Genomic DNA, 22,902 nt, shown 5'->3' with positions numbered 1-22,902 from the left:
TGACATGGGCAATGTGCACCAATTTCATCGGAGCCATCAGATACACCAGGATGAACATGATCCGACCAAACGTGTCACGTTGATTAGATTGTTAAGAAGGGTATATCACGGTCACGGGCTATAGGAGCACAAATCAAGGGATGAGCCATAAGAAGAGCAATCCCGGCAGCTTTGGTCATGTCCGCTGAATTGTCCTTGCCGTTAACCACTGAAGAGCAATCCTGGCAGCTTCGGTCAGGTCCGATGAATCGTCCTTGCCGTTAACCACTTTTTAGTCAAAGCATTGGACTAATCCGGCGAGAGTAGTGTGGATCACTTGTAGAGCCAGAGAAGTTCAAGGACAGCTTCTCCTTCCACTCCCAAATGGCAAAAGCTCGTAATGCTGTCCCCTCACATCTATTTGGCTCCTTCCACTTCCATTGATGAATCTCATAGGCACAAAATCCACTGGATTTTCCCAGTAATTGGGGTCTTTCCCTATCGACAACGCATTGACAATGAGCCTCGTGTTCGCGGGGACGTCGTAGCCTCCGATTTTGCAGTGTTGAGTGTAGTCTCTTGGGAAGAGGGGGCCTGATGGGTGAAGCCTCAGAGTCTCCTTGACAATTGCTTGGAGATAGTGAAGATTAGGCACGTCTGACTCCTTGACCAACCTCTTGTTTCCTGTGACGGAGTCAATTTTTTCTCTTGCTTTGTTCAATACGTCGGGGATGGTTGATGAGCTCCGCTAGAGCCCACTGTATCGCCCCTGCGGATGTGCCTGTTCCGGTCGTGAACATCTCCTGCCAAACACGAAATCGAAGTTCTCGTCACTTGTCCTACCTATGCAAGGCACGTCATGCCCTCTCGTGATACATGCTTGAGGCTTTTGGCATAGTCCCTACGGGTAATGTGCTTACCACGTGCCATTATGTACTATGTCTCTGATAAAGCGATAGTAGCACTAAAACATCGTATTTTAACAAGCAAAATAGTTGACTTATAGAGTCATCAATTAATTTGTGCGAATAAACAAATTGTGTAGACTGTATTGTGTCTTGTAATGTTAGTACTGTTCTCTGCAACCAATTTAAAGTTAGGGGCAACTCAGTATAAGTGCCGAAAATTTGGGGGGAAATCGCAATTCACGTTTGCTGTCGGACATAATTTCCTAAATTATGGATTGTCTTTGCCTTCTGCAATAATCCGACATATAGAGAGAGAGAGAGAGAGAGAGAGAGAGAGAGAGAGAGAGAGAGAAGTTGGTTGGCCTGGTCGTTTTCCGGTAATGCCAACCCGCCAAACCCGTTTTCTCGGGGCTCATTCCATGTCTGCACCGACTCCAAGTGAAGGAACTGCTTAATACTTCTCTGTCTTCCTTGCTCTCCTTTCTCTTCAATTTTCACTGTGCAAACATGAAGCTTAGAACCCTAGCTCAACCTCCCCTTACTCCTCTCCTGATCCCTGCCATGAATTTTCTTCATCATAGCATGATCCTCCCCAAGAAGCGGCCCCTCTATTCGCTTAAATCCAACTCTTTTCATGGTCAGGCCACTTCAGATTTGCGCATTCTCGCTCCTACACAGTTTACCAACAAGTTTATCACGGCTTGTCTCAATTCTAGTTCTAGCGAAATACTGGGTGATACTTACAAGTCAAAGACAAGAGAGAACGATTTTGATGAAAAAGAGAGGATTGACGAGAGGGCGACGAGAGGGGAACTGGCGAATCAGAGCTTGTGGAATCAAATCATGGAAATCGTGAAGTTTTCGGGTCCTGCGACCGGTCTGTGGATATGCGGGCCATTGATGAGCCTCATCGACACTGCGGTCATTGGTCAAGGAAGCTCCATCGAGCTTGCAGCTTTAGGTGATTTCTCAACTATCACCAACTTGTTTTGGATTGCTAGTTTGGCTACAGGAACTATTTAGCAAGGATAAGCGGTGGAAATTTTTCAGAGAGTTAAAAGCTTGTACCAGGGTTAATAGGATTCCATTTGTATACATACTGAAAATTGAAACAGAGGATTTTCTGAGGAGCACCATAGGCGAGGACCTATAACAGAGGCATCGTTTGAACCAGAAAATAGAATACTGAACCCGATTCCTTGAAGGCTTCGACTTATGGTCTGTCCGGTCACCAGTTTATTTAGTGATTTAAGCTGATGCCTTAACAATCCTTTGCTAATCACATGGTCTCTTGACTTGTTGACTACAACAACTTTTCTAATGTAAAATATGGATAAACAGGTCCGGGGACGGTGCTCTGCGATAATGTGAGCTATGTGTTCATGTTCCTATCAATTGCTACCACAAACATGGTTGCCACTTCACTGGCCAGACGGGTTAGTCCTCCGTGCTGTTGAGAGGTATCATCATTTTCAACATTGAATGGATGTAAGGGTCTCCACTAGTATATTACTTGGTTTCGATTTTGTTCAGTGAACACTATCAAGGAGTTCCTCTTGAAACATTTTATCTTCGTTACATCACACTAGTCAAGGTCCAATTTTCTTTTTCTTTTTTTGTTTCTTTTGTTCACAAGGTCCATCTCTTTCTGGTTCTTCGTTCTTGCCACAAAAGAAGACTAGCGAAAAGGTATGATGGTTTCACATGTTATTGAATGAGATTCACAGACAATTATTCCTTATGCAGGACAAAAATGAAGTCCAGCATCAAATATCGATCTTGCTTTTCATTGGGTTGGCGTGTGGCTTATCAATGCTTTTGTTTACCAGATTCCTAGGTACATGGGCTCTTACAGGTACGGCATATGTGATTATCTGGCTAGCTGATTAGAATTCATTTGCTGCTGCTTTTCTCTGACTATCTAGTTTTGTTCCTCCATTTACCTTTTCCAAAAAATAAAAGCCCTTTTCCTTTCTTTTTTTTTCCCATTTATATCATGCTAGGCAGTAAGGAGGGAGCGAGGCCTGTGGGCATTTCAAAAAGAAGGAAATGTGGACTAATCTGTTCTTTGTTGACGTCTTTTCCAGCTTTTACAGGACCCAAAAATGCACACATTGTCCCAGCTGCCAACACATATGTCCAGGTTCTTCTTTTACAAGTTTGATTTTCGGGGAGAAATGCTTTGCTCTTTGCCGTCTGCATCGTTATCATCCAATCTGAACCAATGGCTCAGAAATGCAAATGAGTTCTTATTTTATATGGTTCTTCTGTATCTTATGGAAGGCCTCTTCTGAATTTTGGGCTCAATAGCTGCTTGCAAATAAGCGGGCCACCTTTGGTTTAAACAGGATTCCATTTTTTTATTAGATACGAGGCTTGGCATGGCCAGCAGTTCTCGTTGGATGGGTTGCTCAAAGTGCGAGGTACTTTCTGACCCTTAATCTATGCACCCAAGAATGTTCATTAACTTGCAAAATGCTGGTTACTAGGTACTTTGTCCCTATTGAAATGACTGAGAGGTCAATTACTGACTTTGTTGTCCAGATAAAATGGCATGTAGTTATTTTTGTGCCTTGTCTGATTTTAAGTGGTAGACTTGATCATTCCAATCTTGTCTTCCGGTTCTGATTGATCTCTTGTTTCCCAGTCTGGGCATGAAAGATTCATGGGGACCGCTAAAGGCCCTAGGCATTGCTACTGTCATAAATGGAGTTGGTGACATACTCCTCTGCAGCCTTATGGGCTATGGAATAGCTGGTGCAGCATGGGCTACCATGGTATCTCAAGTATGTAACCTGCACAATATGTTGTGCTCTTGTTTGTGCATCCTCGACATTTTCAAAGTTGTTAGTGAGCTCATTTGCACCCATTTATCAACTCATCTTATAGGTTGTTGCTGCCTATATGATGATTGAATCTCTAAATGAGAAAGGCTATAATTCTTTTGCCCTTACTATTCCATCGGCCAGTGAACTTCTGATGATAATTGGGCTGGCTGCTCCAGTTTTTACCTCATCAATGTCAAAGGTGGGTTAGAGTCACTCAACGCTGTTATGTTGTTAAAATTGCGTGAGAATCAAATTGTTCATTCAATTTTACTTCATGCTGAGACTATTCCAATACGTTTCATATGTTTTTGACGATTCAGGTGGGTTTTTACTCCCTAATTATCTATTTTGCAACATCTATGGGCACGCATGTTGTGGCGGCTCATCAGGTGAGGATAATATTGCACTCTGGCTAAATTGTTTTCTGTGTATAGGATCCTGTACAAGAGGAACTGATGTAATTTACCTAATCTTATTGTTCCCTATAGGTCATGAATCAAATGTACAGCATGTGTGTTGTATGGGGTGGGCCTCTATCTCAAACAGCCCAATCATTTATGCCTGAGATGATGGTTGGAGCCACTCGAAATTTGGCAAAGGTAAGTGATGCCCTATCCCAACCGAAGCATTATTTTTTTATCTTGTCTAGGAGTATAACAGCTACCTTGTATTTCTTGCTACCTTTTTCTGTTGAATGTCCTGCATAAGTTTTTCTTTTTCTCTGGAAATAGATTTTCTTAAGTCTAGCAATGTCAAACAGGCCAGGTTACTGCTAAAATCACTGCTAATTATTGGCATGATATGTGGATTGGTAATTGGAACAATTGGGGCATCTGTTCCTTGGTTCTCTCCCACTATCTTTACACATGATGAAAGTGTCATCCAAGAGGTTAGTCATGAGATTTGCAAATTGGGAGTATGCGTCGTTGTTAGTCTGTTCTTTCTGATTGATCAACTTTGTGTCTCAGATGCACAAGGTGTTGATACCATTCTTTATGGCATTAGCAGTGACGCCCTGCACTCATAGCCTCGAGGGCACATTGCTGGTACGTCTACAGTAATCCGACTGCATTAGGATATTTGCATTTGCGCTTGCAACTCCAGTTTTGCATTAGTTGTTTGTGCATCTACTTCAAAACCTTAGTAAACTCCCGAAACAACATGCGCTAGTATCATATCACGCCAAATTGCTGAGAGTTTGAGATAATAAAAAAAAGTGGTATTGAAGGATAGAGAAAGGAAAGGAAGCTAAGTAATTCTCAAATCCTATGACGTGCCGAATTGCTCTATCTGTCATCAAAGTAGTTAACTTCCTCATAAAAGGAGTTCCTAACAGAACCCCGCTTGTTTGTTCGATGCAGGCTGGACGAGATCTTAAATACATAAGTTTGTCAACGATTGGATGCTTTTCCTTGGGTGCTTTGTTGCTCTCGGTAGGGGTCTGGGCTTACTTTCCTACTATGAAATTTTATGATGTCTTCAACGTTTTTTTGTTTTTTATCTGATTGCCCTAACATTTCTGGCTACTTTTTGTTGAAGCTATTGAGCAGCAAAGGATATGGATTGCCAGGTTGCTGGTGTGCACTTGTAGGATTTCAATGGGTATGGCTAAATTCTTGCTCCTTGGCTTCTCTTTCCTGTAGAACATGTATTTATGTGGATTCGGCTTCTTCATGTGATAATGTCAGGCTCGGTTTTTCCTCGCTCTCCAACGCCTGCTATCTTCAGATGGCGTACTTCACGACAATGATTCAGGCAAATACAAGCCGAGCGACTTGGGAGCTATGTAGCTTCACATCCATGTCTAATTCGTCCGGTCAACAGATAAACGATCATGAAGCAGGAGGAAGTCATTGAATTGAGCTAATGAAATTTCCGAAGGAGAGAATTTTGTACATAGGTGAGAATTTCCGTGAATCTGTACATGCTAAGTTGGACAAAGTATTAAAAGGCGCAGTCTATTGCCGTTTGATTGTTTCCGACTTTTGATTAGACATGTCAAAATGGTTCATAGATCCATTTCTTAATAGATATTTGAGGAGCTGGGTTGTTATGTTGGTTGGTTATATTCAGTAAATAGGTCATAAATTGATTTAAAATAGCTAGAGCCAAAATAATATGGGTGTTAATAGTAGAGCCATCAAATGTGTGGGTCGGGTCGAAAATGGTCCGACTCATATTGTCCCATTTAATTCATTTTAACGCATTTTCATGCACTATAAACCTAGAGACCATGTCCAACCCGACTCATATTACTAAAACACTTTAATATTTAATCCAATTTAGAAAAAGAATGTTTCTTATAATATTTTAGAAAACACTTATTGTCAAACACTGTTGACAATTTTAATAATTTTTTTAAAGAAAATTCAGATTTTTTTTTTATTTTCTTTCTTTCTTTCTTTTCTATGTCGGGCGAGGGGTTGGCCGACGGCGATTGGCAGCAAGTTACCCTTATCGGATTTCATAGAAAAAAAGGAAAAGAAAGAAAAAAATAAAAAAATAATGAAAAAAAATATTAATTTAATTTAAAAACATGACTTGCTCACTACTCACTTAAACTTATTAGATAACTTTTGATCCAAAAAAAAAACTTATTAGATAACTAACTCGTTTATAACCTATTTAAAATCATTAAATTATGATCCGCTTAAGCTTATTTTTAAAACTTAAACCAATCTATTTATGACCCACACCATTAAATATGGTTTAAAATATGGGTTCTAAGCCCACTTTTCCACACCTAGTTAAAAGGTTCACAATTTACTCAAACTCAATTCGCTTCTATGATCCTCTATTAATCTTACTCTCTGATCTAGCACTTAATCGCTCCGTGTTATCAGTTCAATTTGAGTATGAGTTTTTCTAAATTAAATTAGATATAGAAGTATTTTAACTATACGAGTCAAGTTAGTTATGAGTTACTACATCCATATCACATAAAAATGGTTTAAATCAATTTAATGGATCTTTTTTTTTTGTCAAAATTAAATGAATCTATTTACGTCAGATTATTTTTGATCCGACCCAATCTACCCGTTTGCGGTGCAGCGTGACAGAAAGGGGTAATGAATCGAAATGGCCGTGGCCCTGCGACTTTGTCCGGCATCCTCAAAGCCAAAAAATGTGGGCCCGCGGAGACATCAATCGTATTGACAAATTCTCATTCCGCGGGATCATAATTTCCTTTCCGGGTCAAGAAAGATAGGCGGTCGATGCGCATATGCTTTTTGGAACTTGGTGCATGGAGTAATCAGATTTTTTGTTGCCAAAAGTGGCTCTATAGATGAACGGTCTCTGTTTTTTCCTGACGTAAAAGATTTGTCTCTTTCCAGTGACCAGAAGCTTGCAGAGTTTATTATGGGGGTGATTGGTTTTTCGATCCGACCGTAAAAAAACCAAAAAGGCGCAACGCGTCCCCTCCTAGGTAGGAACCATAGGTTTATTCCTATTGTAACATCTTCCCAGATGGTTTTGGTGTTAAAGGTACAAGATACATTTTGTAGTCGTAACTTATAAAAGGGACTCCGGCGTTTCAAAGACCGGTCGGTTTAGAATATGCCCGATAATGTAAATCGTATCCAATTTCTTTTAAGCGTAACATCCGAAGACATGAGAGGAATACGTCTTACGAAATTGATAGGAAAGATGCATAAGTTGATAGGATAAAATCGATCGGGACATCGCTCGATTATAATGAAAAAGGGGAAATCGAATGTGCCAAAGCCCAATCAAATCAAGTCGAATGAAACAATCGAAGCAAACGCCAAAGGATTTGAGGAATAACGGTTAGAATCGAACCAAGTGCCCCTTCTCCAATTCCTGCCATGGCCCTGCACTTCTTTTTGGATTCTATGTATATGTATAATATGACAGGCCACTGGCCGAGAGCAAGCGAGAGGGAGAGAGCCCCACGCAACACGCGCTCTCCGCCCGCCAAACATCGTCTTCTTTCTTGTGGTTCCGATACAGAAGAAGGATTCACCACCAACTTTTCTCTCTTCTCAGCTTCCGTCTTCGTCCCTGTTTCCGGCGACCTAACCTGAAGAACAATGCAGATTCACTCTCATCGCATTCCCCTCCACACTCCCATCCCCAGACGCTTCTCCGATCGCTCGTTTCCCTTCCTCAGTCCCCCTCCTCTCTGCTCCCGCCCTCCTCGTTGCCCGACTGCTCGAGTCTTGTCGAGCTCCCGCTTCTTGGAGGCGAAGCGCGCTCGGGATCGGCTCGCTACTGCTTGCGTTAGCCCCAGCCATGAGATCGCCGAGGGCGAAGCTGAGACGTCCGCTGGGAGTGATGACGCTGTTCCCCTGTCGCCGTCGTTTGGTGAGGAGGCGGAGGCGAAGAGGAGTGGGTTGTCGGACCAGAGTTTGTGGGGTCAAATGAAGGAGATTATGGTGTTCGCGGGCCCAGCGACTGGTTTATGGATTTGTGGGCCTTTGATGAGTCTAATTGATACTGCCGTCATCGGTCAGGGAAGCTCGATTGAGCTCGCTGCGCTAGGTAGCTCGATAAACCTTTTGCTTTTCTCAGAATGAGTTATTTGCTGGAGAGAAGAACTTAGGCGACCTCCTGAGCTTTGTCCTTTTTGCTCTGAACAGAGAGGATTCTTTCTGGTTTTCCATAACTGCAGAGCGGTACTTATGTGCAAGAACATGATGCTGTGCTTTCGACTGCAGGTCCTGGAACAGTGCTTTGCGATTATACCAGCTACGTGTTCATGTTCCTCTCAATTGCTACCTCGAATATGGTAGCTACTTCTCTGGCGAAACAGGTAATACTTTCCTTGAACGAGTAGAACTTGTCATAGCGTTATTGATAATTGCTTAGGTGTAGCCATGCAAATTGCATCTGCTGGAGCATCAGTTTGTTTCCAGCCGCATCCTTGGGATTTTTCCGTTTCAGATACTAAAACATCGTTTTCTATGTATCTGGGGCGAGTTTGAAGTAACCTGTCTGGCTTTTGAAATTTTCGACATGTTTTGTTGTGGAATGCGGGAAATGAAAGCATATTTCCTTGTTTTGAATCGTTTGGTAAGCATAGGCAGATTATCGGGTTGGATGCCTTTCAAGGAGACATGAAAGTTTTCATTATGCAAATACTCATGGCCGGTAGTATATCATGCAGGATAAAGACGGGGTGCAACATCAAATATCAATCTTGCTCTTTGTTGGATTGACTTGTGGCTTCTTGATGCTCCTCTTCACGATATTCTTTGGTCCTTGGGCATTAGCTGGTACTTGAGACTGCTTTGTCCCACAATTCCTGTGATATTTTAACATTTTATCTGTCGCTTCTTTTGTTTATCATACAATTTTGTATGACGTGTTGCCAATTAGAAGATTAAAGCAGGCAGAGAAGAGACAACTAGTTGACTCATTAAATTTTTTCCCATGTTTGCAGCTTTTGCTGGGCCAAAGAATATGCATATTGTCCCTGCAGCAAATACTTATGCTCAGGTTCACTTACCTTTTTTGCACCCCGTTTCCTGACTCTGGTATAGAATGGCCATTGTTTCAAGTTGATAAATTCCAATGCCCTTTATTCTTCTAATATACCCCAAAATCATAACATCAAAGTAGGGCTTGAGAGGCGGTCTTACTTCAAATGTCTGCCTTCTTCTTCGTGATCATTTTAAAGTCATGGATCGCTGGAAGACGTTTGGCAGTATATGTTGATGGAAACCTTGAGATATTGGAAAAGTATATATTATTTGGCAAAGCGAGTACTAATCTATCACTATCTGTTAGGCAAAGATTGTTAAGTGAGACCTGCAATCCCAAAATGATTTATCCTGCTTGATCAAGTCAACCTCGCAAGTTTCTCTCAATCATGCTTGGTACATCATGATAATTATTTACCTCTGAGATTTTCTAATTTGCTGTACTTGACGATCGTGATATTTTAGTTTGATGAATATGTTTTCAATCTCATTTTAACTGAACAGAATTGTTTGAATTGTTAGATTCGAGGCTTAGCATGGCCAGCAGTTCTCGTTGGTTGGGTTGCTCAAAGTGCAAGGTGCGAATAGTTTTGTCCCTCCATGTATTTATCTATTGGATCAGCTCTTCTTAATTGGCCTCTCTTTTAATTCACATTTAACTCCCTGACCTGCTAGTACATACCGTCTTGGATAGGACTATGCTTTTGGTTAAATCTACTCAAGAGGGTTTATGCAGTAGTTTGGTGGACCTTATAGTTCGTACACAAGTTTGAGTTGATGCTGGATTCAAAAGCAATAAGGCATAAGGCATCTGTGTGGTTGGACTCATTTTGAAGTAAATGCAGTAACTGAGCAATCGTACTACTGAGGCTTAACCTCATATACCCTGAGTTATGCATAGTTTTGCACTGTCTTTCATTAGTTTGGCATATTGAATTAATAATGCAACTCTCTTTCCTCTTCAGCTAAAGAACCTGAGCGTAGCTTTTCTTTTTTCTCTCTACTGGAAATTCTAGGCGTACTTCTAGGGTAGCTTTTTCCCTTTCCTTTACAACTCCTTTTCCTTTTCCTTTCTCTTGGAAATTGTAGACATACTTTTTTGGGTAGCCTTTTCTTTTCCTGAAGCTCTCCATTCTTTTTCAGCCTTGGCATGAAAGATTCATGGGGACCCCTGAAGGCTCTGGCCGCCGCCAGTGCCATAAATGGAATTGGTGATATCATCCTCTGCAGCGTGTTAGGTTATGGCATTGCTGGTGCCGCATGGGCAACAATGGCTTCACAAGTATGATAAATGTTGAAATACTCGTAATGTGCCTTTTAAAAGTCGGGGAATGTAATCTCATCTGTGCGATCTTTGCTAAACAGAACACTTTCTAGGTTGTTGCAGGTTATATGATGATGGCTGCTCTAAACAAGAAAGGATACAATGCGTTTGCAATCTCTGTACCATCAGCTGATGAACTTTTGTCAATATTTGTGCTTGCTGCTCCCGTGTTCATTACTATGATCTCAAAGGTTTTGTCTTGCACTATATGTGGCTTTCCTTGGTTTCACATAACTACTTCAGTGCATAAAAGAGAACTTACCTTTTTCAGGTGGCCTTTTATACACTTCTTACATACTTTGCTACATCTATGGGCACAATTACTGTGGCCGCTCATCAGGTTTATTCCGTTGACAATGACAATTGTTATCTTCTCAAGTTTGGCTGCTTATTTGTGAGAAACCAAGTGTTTCTTGCTTTCACTAATTGTACTCAATTCAGGTAATGGTTCAAACACTTTGCATGTGTACAGTATGGGGTGAGCCTTTATCTCAAACCGCACAATCATTTATGCCTGAGCTAATATATGGAATCAATCGGAGTCTGGAAAAGGTGACTGGTGGCTATCTTACTATGGTTTTTGTGTCATTTTATTCTCCCTAGTGCAAAGTTATGCTCTAAGTTCTATCTTAGTCAATGCCACTCTGCCCCTATGAGCTAATATTTTGTCTTTGTTAATTGTACTATTCTCAAGATGTCTTGGTGTCAAAACAGGCTCGAACATTGCTGAAGTCTCTTGTGATCATTGGCGGCATTCTCGGAATCATTTTGGGAAGCATTGGAACTTTTGTGCCTTGGCAGTTTCCTTACATCTTTACACCCGATCAAAATGTCATAAAAGAGGTTAGCGTGCAAACTTTCAAGACTCTGAATACGTTGTCGTCACCGGAATCAGCTGTTTTATTATGTTGTCATTCGTTAGTTGACAAATGAACAATATCAAGAGAAGCCTGCCTGGTATACTCAAGGATATTATTATAAAAGCTGCTGGTTAGTATCAAAATTGTTTGGCTCCACCCTTAAATAATTTAGGTTTAGGGTGTAGTTCATGATAACAGATTATTTACATTATGGTAAGTGATTATGGTAAATTGTGAACATGGAAGTCATGCTTATAGTTTTGTATAAATTGCGGCTGGGTATGGCCCATATAGTTTCACCAAACTGTGCTACGGAAGCCTGAATTCAGTTTTATAATTCTTCCTTACAATTGAATTTCAAAACGATGTAGGAGCAGTTGGACTAGCACTCTTGTTTCCTCATAGCTATAACGAGCAAATTAAATTTTAAATTGACTCAATGGCCGCATTTATTCCATGCATTTTCTTATATTTAGACGATCATATGCATGTTATTATCCGGAGGCTAGAAAGTTTTTTCTGATTATGGTGTAGCTTATGTATCCAAATAGAATTGCTTTTTACGTTACTGAATGTTGCCAAAAATTGCTTCAAGAAAATTTGTTGATGAACAAATCGTAAATTCCCCATCTCTTCTGGATATCAAGTATCTGATTTTCTTTGAATTCCTTGTTTATATTCAGATGCACAAGGTGTTAATTCCATTCTACATGGCATTAGCCGTCACACCACCCACACACAGCCTCGAGGGTACATTGCTGGTGAGAATGTTATCATTATGTATTTTTGCGAGCTCTCTTGTTCCTTTTACAGTGAATCAAAGATCACTGCATGTTACTGTAGGATTCTTGTTGATCTTATGTTTCAACTCTTCGGTTATTCAGACCTTCTCTGGCTTGTGGCATCCTATCAGTTAAAAAGACAAAGATAAGGCTCTTTGGCTGACATAATCTTCTCTTGCCTTCTTATGATTGATCTGTAGTTCTATTATATGCGTTAAGAGCTACCAGTGTAGTTTCTGCTTTCTAAGGATGGTGCCAGTTGGATAGGGTATAGGCATAGACTGGCCATTCGCCTCCATGCCTCTGCGCTCCGTGGACTGTCGACGTCCTCCGTATGGGCTTATTTGAAGAATGTCTAGCTATGGGGACCTTGATTATGTGTTTGTTAGGTGCTCAGGTTATTGTGCATGTCTCTCTGCCTTACCCATGTTGATTTTGCTTGAAGCCTCGTACCTGAGCGACATAGAGTAGCATTGCATGCATATGCAAGTATCTATCACTTTCACCGTAATGTTATAAAACTGCTTGTATGCCTGCTAGGCTGGGAGAGATCTTAGATTTATCAGTGCATCCATGAGCGTATGCTTTACTCTGGGCGCACTTCTGCTGTTGGTAAGCTGATTTTTCTTTTGCCATACGTCATTATAGAACTAGGTCATTTGAAAAGTTCACTGACCTTTCGATTTTGTTACCAGCTCGTAAGCAGTAAAGGGTTGGGTTTGGCAGGATGTTGGTATGCACTATCGGGATTTCAATGGGTAAGGTTGACACCCCTGCTCATATTCATGCATTTTGTCCGAGGCACATCTTAAATGGAGAAAAAAATTTCAGGCTCGGTTCTTTCTCGCCCTGCGGCGCCTTACTTCTCCCAACAGTGTACTGTACACGGAAGATCTGAGCCATTATAAACTGCACAAGCTAAAAGCTACTTAGCTTATAAATCATTCAATGAGGCATGTGCTCAGTATTAATACTTGTCGGATGGTCTGGATAAAGGTGCCACCAAGTGACTTCTCGCGCTTCTCAGCCATCTAATCCACCATATGCATGGTAAGTGGTTAATCCGTTTCCTCACATTGGGTTAGGGTTATTCCATTCTTTGTGCCTCGAAGAGGCCAAGAGCATTAAGCAAGGCAGTTTCTTAAAGCTCTTTTTTGCTTCTTCTACCAAAAAATGGGGTCCGTCTGCATCTTAATGTAACTGTATCGTAATAGGATAGACAATAGGATTACCCTATTGGAGGTGATACGACTGAGGCTACTTCTCTTTTAATAGTAGAAGCTATTTATTCAAATCTGGCTCCAATCTTGATACTGTGAGTGTGATTACTTCTTTCCGGCTTATCATTAGTCGTAACCTATAATTTAGTAACGTAGTCGACAGTTCGACCCTAGTTGCTCCATCTGGGTTGCTCAGTTCTGGGTTAAGTACCAGACATTCGGAGAAAAGAGAGCGTTTTGCAAATCATTATGCGGAATAGCTCCACAGGTTCTCTAAAATTTAGCGGAAATGTACATACCGCCTGTTTAAACTTGCACTTGGTGTCAACACTCTTAACAGGTTTGGAGAAGGTGCCCTCTCTTATTTTTGGTTGGGGGGACTGGGGAGGGGATTGCTTTTTTCGTACTAAATTAATGAAAGGAAAAAACTACCAAAAACCTCAAATTATGCGGAATATGATGTATTTACTTACATTCTTTTTGTTACGCCAAAAATCCCAATCTTGTATCCTTGACACATTTACCTAAAAAAAATTATGAGGCCAAAAATCCCCAGACTTGTGTATGCGCAATACATTTAAGCTTTGTTTGTTTTTTGAAAAATAAATAATTTGAAAATTATTTTTCTAAAAATGATTGTATCGCTAACAAAAATGAATGAAAGTAAAAATATTTTCATTGTTCATGAATATTTTTAGACATAGATTGTTGTCGACAGCAGAAATATTTTTCATTAATTAATTATTTTATACGATACAAGCAATCATTTTTTGTAAAATATTTTCTAAATCATTTTTTTTTTTCGCTAAACAAACAGAGACTTACATTTGACCCCCCCAAAAAAAAAAAAACAGAGCCTTACCCTCCATTAAAATTTCTTTCTAATCTTTTTTCTTGTTTTTTCGTTCCTCCTTTGTATTCGTAGCCGCCTTCATCGTCATCGCCCTCACCGTCGCCAAGCTAAGAAGAAATGAATGAGGAAGGGAAAAAAGACAAAAAAAAAAAAAAAAAAAAGACAATGAGATGATATATTTTTACAACGTAAACGCCACTTGGGCACCATTTGCTTTTTCTGTCGTCCATGTAGGTAGCCACGTAAGATATTTAGAGGCGTTTGTGAACAGAATCTTTACGGATGGTTAAATGTATCACACGGGCATAAGTTCATGATTTTTTGTGTCACAAAAAAAAAATTAGGGTAAACATGTCACACAAATACAAGTTGAGATTTTTTGTGCTACCAAAAAAGAAAAATCAGGGTAAATGTGTGATGCAAATACATATTCGGGGTTTTTGGCATCACGATTATAGTACATATGTCACAGTAAATATAGTTTGAGGATTTTTTTTTTTTTTTTGTGTGGCTTTTTCCCTTAATAAAATTAGTTCTTGTTCACAAAGCGAGAATTTTTGTTTTTGATTTGTTAATTTAACGATCATTATGATTTCATTTCACCATAAATTCTTCAGTTAAAAGAGTCAGTTGATCATTGATATACAAAAGAAATTTTAAAAATAATTGAGCATGTTATATAAATCATTTATGATGACATAAGTCGTAACACTGATACACTTTATTTTTCCCTAATAGAGATGTGAATTGGATACACATAAACATGTCAGCAGTACAAGAATGGTCCAATATTCATACTCTATCATCCGCCGTTACGGAGTAGCGCATCACAATTCACAAGGCCGTCTTATTTCGCACCAAAATCCACGTCGGTACTACTCCGGCTTGGTATATGATGGCGACTTCATAGAACAAAATTTTCGTCGTATGCATATTTATATAATCATTTTGCTACGCTTTCAAACATCGGGTGTTTGGTCTAGTGGTATGATTCTCGCTTCGGGTGCGAGAGGTCGCGAGTTCGATTCTCGCAACACCCCCTCAATCTTTTTGCTTTTTCGGCTCTCCTGTGAAAGCCCTCCTTCCTTCTTTTATCTTTTTGCCTTTCTATTAGTGCAAGAGCTTAATCTGTCGGTCCTTGATCTTGTGTTCTTTTTAGCGGAAGTTGTGGTTAAGCCTCGCCTAAATATGGACCTCCCTTCCTCACTTCGTCACGTGAAAATTACATGTGGCAGGGTATAGGTTAAGTTTGACTTCGGAGGTCAGGGAAGTTTCTTTTTTCATCTTCTGCATCTCCTCTGGATGCATTCATCCATTTCACGCACGCAAAGGCAAAAAATCTAGTGAACAAGCCAACATCCTGGTATCGCATCACCATCTTTTAGTACTCAATGCTGCGATTGAAGCCTCTATGATAACTGCAAACTCTCAGCTTCTTAACCGCAAAAAAAAAAGCGAACTCGCTCGTGAAAAAGTGAGCTTTACAGGTGATTTTTGAGTGTCTTTTCTGTTCCCTGTTCTGTCCTGCTGTTGCTAGTCTGATACTCGGCTATATGTTCCCCTCCACACCCTTCAAAGCCAATAAGGCAGCTCCGTACGCAGCCTCCGTCTGGATGGCCTGGCTCACCGGTACGCCGAGCACTCTCTCGCGTATCTTTATCCATTTCTCATTTTTCGAGCCGCCTCCAGCTGTCAACACTTCTTCCACCGGAGTAGCCCCCAGATCCTTCAGCAAGCTATATGCCTTTCCCTGCACATGCGCAAATTGACGTCACCGGTCCAAGCTTGCACAACAGAACCTCGTTTCGGCTCTTGACAGTGCAAAAATTAGAATGGTGGGACATGCTACCAAATGTGTGTACCTCGATACGGGCAATAGATTCTAACATGCCATGCAAGTATTGAACATCGCTTTCTGGGCGTGGAAGTAACCTGCATTAACCATGACCATGATCAGAAATCGCACATGAGGTGTTCAGTTACTATTCTAGAATGTTTGTCAGATAAAGGAAGCTTCGATATCAGGTTTAGCATTTTCTCATTGCTGCCTTGGTTTCAAATTGTGGTGGGCCAATGATCCAGGAGATATGATAATAGCATCCACGATCAAGAAATTAAACCAAGCCAAAAAGCTTCAGATATCTCAACATCAATACCTGGGCATCATATTAGGATCTGCAACAGGAAACCTTTCGCCGGCAGTTTGAAGAGGGTAATAATCTAAAGGTGATGCTTCTGATGGATCTATCTGCTCACTCAATTTCTCTAATTGCTCATCAGTAAAGATTCGTCTCAGAACAGCTCCGCCAGTATTTGAAGCGCCTCCAACAAGCCATTTATCATCAAGGCGATGGCTATAAACACCATACCGTGCATCCTCAATCCTCCGCGTGCTCAGCAATTTAATAGCCAGTGTTGAACCCAATGAAGTTACCTAAACGAAAAGTATAAGAACAAAATCTTCGAGCATCTAGAAATAGAAAATTCTGGATACACCACAGACAGTATGTCTTAGTAACTATCTATGCCCATAAATCTCACAGCTTTTCCAGGTTGTGTTGCCCTTGCAGCAAGAAATGCAGCTATACTATCGGTAGTCCCTGTACACAATACACAGTCATTTGGAAAACCTGCCAGAAAATGCCATCAATGAACATCAATGTCGATATCGAACTTCAATCCTATCAGGTCAGCAGGAGCTCGATTTAGCCAAAAAAGAGCTCAGCAGGAACTCATGTCCTGTACATTCCCGGCACTCAAATCAAAATAATTCATAGGTCAACAGGAAGGAAGATGACTTGCACAAAAAAAAAAAAAAAAAAAGAGTTTTCACGCTAGCTAAGAGAAGGGAAGCATACCGTGTTTTTGAGCAATATCCTCTTTCAAATGACCAATTGGTTTTCCTGGAGCTATGACAGAAGGCAGAGCATTAGAATACGGCTGAGACTGCAGCCAAGAAGGATAGCACTCAAGTTCTGGATCATAACCAACCTGCGGCATAACATAAGCAAAACCAATTATATCTACCATGAAAAATCATTGATTGAGGAAAATAATTCGACAAAAAACCAACAAACATGTAACCTCAATAAGTCGTACTTTCAATGCATTATTATAATCGGAAACTCCCAGTTTGCCATGCAGAAGCCACAATAACCAATCTGCCTGATGCATTAGCACCGCAGATCCTTTATCGGCAGCACTGGAGTTCCACCATGACACAAGCTTGCACAGAGTAGAGGAACCAGAGCAGACTGTATGGTTTTCGGGAGCAAAGGACTTTACTATTGGCAAAGCATCGGGACAGCTTTCATTATAAAGGAGAGGTCTTCCAAGTGTCTCTCCAGACTTGCTGCAGCAACATATAAGAAGCCTCTGCTCAGTGGCTCCTTTAAAAGGAACATTATAAAAATTCTCTCTCCGATTGAGTCATACAAGATTGACCTGTCAATTATCATAGTCGTTGCAGAAGTTCCATCGACCGACATAGAAGCAATGATTGAGCGTAGATGAACCGGAATGTCTTCCAGGAGAGAGAAAAGAGTAACTTTCCACGAGGAAACCCAATCCCTTGTGTCTCCACTCTTTCTAGACAAAACAAACGAACTTCTCAGTACGCTAGGGAATGGAAGGTCTCAGATTTGGAAAAACTAGCAGTTCACCGGGCATAATTTATAACACTTTTCAGATATTATCTCTGACATCACTGAACATGCAAAAGGAGACGCTCATCAATAAATTGTGTAAATTTGCAATAAGAGTCCGCTCATGCCCTTCTTGCTTGATCATATTAGAAGTACAACTGACAATGTTCGGATGACTTTTCACTTTATTCCTTCATTGTGCATGTAATATCCCAGAAACAACGCCAAGTTGCAGGCACAAGGATCATAAATTTTGTACAAGCAAGCTTTGCCATTCTCAATACTCGCATTGCTCAGTCACCATAAACGGCTCAATAGTTCCCTGTTGTGATCATCATTCTCCAAGTAAGAGGGGAAACAATTTGGAGAGTGTGCATTGGCTAAATAGTTCATGTAGCACGGCTGACAATGGACAGTCTTTTAAGAGCGTCGGCTAATTATGATGACGAAATGGATAATTGATATAGAACCGATATATGCAATGACTCCACATTCCAGTTGAATGTCTTGGCAACCCTAAAGAACAGAGTGAAAACTGAGTCACAGTAGCAGAAGCCAAACCATGTATTCTGGATACTGCCTTTTTCCTTCAGCATGGATATTGCCTTGCTTGTCTATAAGAGCAAATCTGGCTCCTGAAGTACCAAAATCCATCCCAAGATACAGCCTTTCGCCAAATTCTGGGTTCATTCCGCTGCTTCCGCGAGCGGTCACTCCTCTTCTCTGTTTAGCTTTAGTTGCAGAGCAGAACAACCCATTTCTTGAAACCAGCGCCTTCGGCCAACAAACGCCTAATAAACAAAGAACAAACACTAGGAATTAAGCGAAAGCAACAGGAACAATCCTCACAATGGTCATTTCAGTGCAGGGCATGCATTGCTCTGTCGCGGAACAGATTAAACGATCATGTCAAATTCGCAAGCAATTTGCAATTTGATTGCTGAATCGCGGGAATGTCACCGAGAGGGGGAGAGAGAGAGAGAGAGAGAGACCATGAACCGAGGGTGATCGCAGAGTAGTAGAGGAAAAGCATGGAGGAGAGTGGAGGGAGTAGGACATCGTGAATCTCGCTCTTGTAGTGACTCCTTAGTCCTTACGAGGATAGAGGCCAAACGACACCACAGAAATGGATAGTAGTCCTATTAACGGACCCTTCATTTTCATTACCAAAAAAAAAAAAAAAAACGCACAAAAGAGAGGAAGAAAGAGACAAACAGTTGATCAGTAACAGGGAAAAACAGCAACATATAGAAAAATTTAAAGCAAACCAAGCAGCCTACGATCAACGAAAGGATTATCCAAGGATACAAGGTCTCGTCTTGATTCTGGCAAAACCATTTAGGGTGAAGTTTTAGGCTTAAGCAACGGAAGCTGGTGATTCTTGTTTTCCAAAAATCTTTCCCGTGTTTTAAAAAGATGAGAGAGAGAGAGAGAGAGAGAGTCACGTTGCTTCCCAGAGAAATATTTTACCTATGTTTATACGTGAATTCTCTCTTTGTAAGCTTTGATTTTCTATTTATCTGACGGATATATCCATCCCCGCCTAATCATTTTGACAATTGATCTGAAAATGCTCGATATCAATTCTCGTCAAACAAATATAACGGTAAAGATCAAATCCTCCTACTAATCTAATGGTTTTAAAGAACCTTAGGTTTTACCTATTCCCATTAATGAATTAATAATTTATTCAAGATAATAGATCACGATACAAAAAAGAGATATTTAATAAATGTAATCATGGCACAAGTTCTTTCTCATCTTTGCTTTCGATTTCTACGGACGAGAATCTCATTGCTTCACAAAAAATATTATGAATCGTCTCGTGGAGTAATCATCATTTTCATTGCTAAAAAAATAAAAACGAGAGGGTAAGAAATTTATGTTTTTAGCATTAAAGGAGATCCAAATCTTCAAAATTTAAGATGTGACTGCTGCACCAGTAGATCATCAACACAGAAGACTGAAAATTTTATCTTAGATTGGATTAGTCAAATCAAAATTTTGTTTCTCGACAAAAGCAAAAATGCTTCTAATTTTGGAAGTGGAACGTATTGCAAGGTAGTTGGATCGGACCATTTGTTAGTGAAACAGGCCCACCCATCTCTCCTCTAGGAAACAATTGGGCCTACTCGCCCCGGCCTCTTTCAGTATCATTGACCCGCAAACCCAAACGCAGCGAGGCACGTTACTTAACTGGACATCTAGGACTAAAGCACTATCTTATCCACCCGAACCAATCACGGCCCCACTCGGCGCTCGTACACTACCCAAGTAGCATGTGTTAGGCCCCCAAAAGTTACCAAACTCTAATCTTCCAAATCCCTTATTATATAAAAAAACGTGTACCTTTATTTTTTTATTTTTTATTATTTTTTTGCAAATGGAGAACACAAATGGAACGAATTGACCGGAGGTTATGAAGCCACACCCATATTCCCAACCACGCATCAACCAGAATCGGACCGTTCCTTCCTGAAGAGACGTGGATACAGACCGTGGATCGAGCTCGAGGTAAGCAGTTGCTAGTGAGGAATTTAGCTCCACGTGGGAGCCCCGCCCCACCCCACCCCACCCCAACCCAACCCCAACCCCAACCCCGCCCATGAAAAAGCATAGACGGAGGAACATTACACGTGCGCGTGCAGATGATCGTCGCACGTGACGTGACCCACTTGCCCGCGCTGAAAAGCGGGAAGCTGACAGCTTTTTTTTCAGCTCTGTTTCTGCTGGTCTTATCGCCAAACCCTTATTAGGAATCCGCATTAAAATCGGTGGATTTTTATCTACGGTAGATAGGACCATGGACCTATTTGGATCCCTGTTATTAATCTCGTGGGTCGGGTAAGCTACGGGCTAATTTAAGTCCACGTAGACGGACGCTTGATATCGTGAGAATGAAGAAATACTCCTTTTGCGACAAATTAGCATGTGGGGTTTCACTTGATCATAGTTCTCTCGGCGAGTTAAGAGGGAAACAAAAGACTAACAAAGTGTATGTAATCGTGTGAACTTATAAGCTGAGCTCTTTTATCATCTTGTAAGACGCGGCTATCCATGATTTATGCAGAAATTCTGAGATTATTAACATTGAAACCTGTAAATATAGCAGTTTAACTGAATATGTCTCTTGCGTTGCTCTTGAAATGGAAGTAAATAAGTTTTTTTTTTAATTTATTTTTTGAGATTCTCTTGAGCAGTTGGCTGAGTGATAATGTCTCGCCCACTCGAATGGTGAGAACACCGAGAAGCAAGGCTGGACCTTTTTCGCATGTGCATGTCGACCCCCTCCACAAGAAAAGGAGATGGAGTTGAATTCCGATGGGGGTCCGCACATTCAATTATTCTTTGCTTGCACTCCTCCTCGTTTCGAGACTCGTGGTGTGCATGCGAAGAAGCCGTTCCGACCAAAACAATAAGAAGACAAGATTCGACGCCACCCGAGTAAATCTTATTACACAACACATCTAATTTTTTACATTTGCTGTCCCTCCATTGAACGAGACATTTTTCACTCGATCGGGTTGGTGGGCATGGTAGACCCGTTGCGTTAACTTAAGAGCCACTTTACTTCCCACCTTAATTTCATTTGTTTTTTTTTTTTTCCAATTCAAGGTTCTTAATCTACATCATTGGATAATCAGAGGCTTGAGAAGGACAAAAGTCTAAGAAAAGAGAGGGGAGGGGGGAGTTGCTGGAACGACAAAATTAACAAATCGTTTAAAAGGTTTAAGATTATAAGATTGAATTGACAAGTTGTCATAAGGTTTAGGATGAGAAAATTATTTAAAAAATCTTAAACTTATTTCCTTTTTGCCAGTTTAGTCCTAAAAATTTCAATTTTTCCAATTGAGTTTATTCGACCTATATTGGCCATAAATCCTTGACGTAGGCGCCGACCATCCTACGTGACATTGTCATTACCGATCTTGATAGAATTAAATGATATTAACATTTTAATATTTGTTCCAATTTTTTCGAATTTCGAATTTTATACTTTCATTTCCATTTTTTCTTAGTTTTTTGCGCCTTTCCTTGCCGGTGGGGCCACAAAGGCCCTAAGCAAGGCCATCGCTACCTCACTGGCTGCAGGCAAGGGTTGCCGGTGACCCTCACCAGCCATAAAAAAGCACAGAAAAAGGAAACTAAAAACAAAAGATAAAAAAAAATCCAAAAAATTATTTAAATAGTGTTAGAAATTGTTCACGTCGGTCTGCCCAGTGTCACGTAAGATAAATGATGTTCACATCAGCGATTTCAGACCAAAATTAGCCCTATGAAATCGATTGGCAAAGTATGAAAAGATTTATGACTCAATTGGCAAAATTGAAAGGTTTACTATTGAGTTAAGAAAAAAAAAATCGGGTTTAGGACTTTTTAGATAATTTTTCAAGTTTACGATTAAATTAACACGATTGAAAATGTTTAGCACAAAAATGATTATCGTGCAATAGATTTAGGATTTTTTGGATAATTTAAAAAAAAAAAAAAAAAACTAAGCTCTTTGCTGGTTCTTTGCTATTACTAATCCCTGTACGGCCCCATCTTAACATTTGTCAACGAGAGCTTACACCGTGACATGTCTGTCGGCAAATATAGGATTCCTCCCCAGAGCCGCCCTTTATTCGTAAAATAACGAGATAAACGACGACATTAGGTCGTAGTTATATTTATAGGAATATCATCAGCACAAATTAAGAAACGACATAATTTCATTGTCTCGAGTCAACTTTGAGCGTAGGAAAGTTTGTAAATTATGGTAAGTTTTCTTGTCATATACTCCATCGAGCCCCGACGTTCTCATCTCCACCCCGTCAAATTGATCAAAGGAAAATTTGGAACTATACGTGCAAATTAACAATCCGACGTCCATAATTACCACGCAACTACGCAAGGAATAATTGTTAAAAGGGCGTTGATCCCAACTGCTTAGTTATGTGAATAGCTTATGAACCACATCAGGACGTTTTGAAAAAAAAGAGATAGGACAAATAAGTTGAGAAACATCGAATAGCATGGTTTCTCCTCCGAAAAAGTCGCGCAGAATAAAAAAAATCACG

General features: G+C 40.5%; 3 protein-coding genes and 1 non-coding gene across 6 annotated transcripts; 3 read left to right on the top strand and 1 right to left on the bottom strand.

The window, feature by feature from the left end:
• The first annotated feature begins 1,394 nt into the window (after positions 1 to 1,394).
• Positions 1,395 to 5,867, top strand: LOC115735815 (protein DETOXIFICATION 46, chloroplastic). Its single transcript, XM_048272477.1, is given in 13 exon segments — positions 1,395 to 1,848; positions 2,229 to 2,323; positions 2,634 to 2,742; positions 2,975 to 3,030; positions 3,255 to 3,310; positions 3,535 to 3,673; positions 3,777 to 3,914; positions 4,036 to 4,314; positions 4,476 to 4,604; positions 4,684 to 4,761; positions 5,077 to 5,148; positions 5,255 to 5,317; positions 5,404 to 5,867. Coding segments are annotated over 13 exon segments (1,770 nt in total). The 3' UTR covers positions 5,506 to 5,867.
• A 1,606-nt stretch (positions 5,868 to 7,473) lies between these two features.
• LOC115735814 (protein DETOXIFICATION 46, chloroplastic) lies at positions 7,474 to 13,419 on the top strand. 2 transcript variants are annotated; one of them, XM_030667231.2, is made up of 15 exons: positions 7,474 to 7,662; positions 7,724 to 8,218; positions 8,395 to 8,489; positions 8,844 to 8,952; positions 9,120 to 9,175; positions 9,682 to 9,737; positions 10,303 to 10,441; positions 10,537 to 10,674; positions 10,755 to 10,823; positions 10,925 to 11,035; positions 11,198 to 11,326; positions 12,027 to 12,104; positions 12,666 to 12,737; positions 12,821 to 12,883; positions 12,957 to 13,419. In XM_030667231.2, exons 2-15 carry the CDS (start codon positions 7,768 to 7,770, stop codon positions 13,056 to 13,058), a joined length of 1,668 nt encoding a protein of 555 aa, XP_030523091.1. In that variant the 5' UTR covers positions 7,474 to 7,662; positions 7,724 to 7,767; the 3' UTR covers positions 13,059 to 13,419. The 2 variants fall into 2 exon arrangements, with proteins under 2 accessions (XP_030523091.1, XP_048128433.1); XM_048272476.1 differs by lacking the exon at positions 7,474 to 7,662 and having other exon boundaries at positions 7,669 to 8,218.
• A 1,747-nt stretch (positions 13,420 to 15,166) lies between these two features.
• TRNAP-CGG lies at positions 15,167 to 15,238 on the top strand. Its single transcript has one exon. It is a non-coding gene; the product is annotated as a tRNA-Pro (tRNA).
• Positions 15,239 to 15,613: 375 nt separating this feature from the next.
• LOC115735954 (D-ribulose kinase) lies at positions 15,614 to 19,192 on the bottom strand. Of its 2 annotated transcripts, none has more exons than XM_048272799.1 (10): positions 19,151 to 19,192; positions 18,835 to 18,927; positions 18,404 to 18,633; positions 17,643 to 17,782; positions 17,298 to 17,550; positions 17,057 to 17,189; positions 16,740 to 16,828; positions 16,355 to 16,632; positions 16,061 to 16,130; positions 15,614 to 15,948 (listed from the first exon to the last, which is right to left on the bottom strand). In XM_048272799.1, exons 2-10 carry the CDS (start codon positions 18,899 to 18,901, stop codon positions 15,748 to 15,750), a joined length of 1,461 nt encoding a protein of 486 aa, XP_048128756.1. In that variant the 5' UTR covers positions 18,902 to 18,927; positions 19,151 to 19,192; the 3' UTR covers positions 15,614 to 15,747. The 2 variants fall into 2 exon arrangements, with proteins under 2 accessions (XP_048128756.1, XP_048128757.1); XM_048272800.1 differs by having other exon boundaries at positions 18,835 to 18,924; positions 19,151 to 19,169.
• Between the last annotated feature and the right edge of the window lie 3,710 nt (positions 19,193 to 22,902).

This window comes from Rhodamnia argentea, chromosome 11 (assembly GCF_020921035.1).
Source record: "Rhodamnia argentea isolate NSW1041297 chromosome 11, ASM2092103v1, whole genome shotgun sequence".
In the NCBI taxonomy this organism is placed as follows: domain Eukaryota; kingdom Viridiplantae; phylum Streptophyta; class Magnoliopsida; order Myrtales; family Myrtaceae; genus Rhodamnia; species Rhodamnia argentea.
The sequence above is the reverse complement of the archived record's forward strand: the minus strand, read 5'-3'. Positions and strand labels throughout refer to the sequence as shown.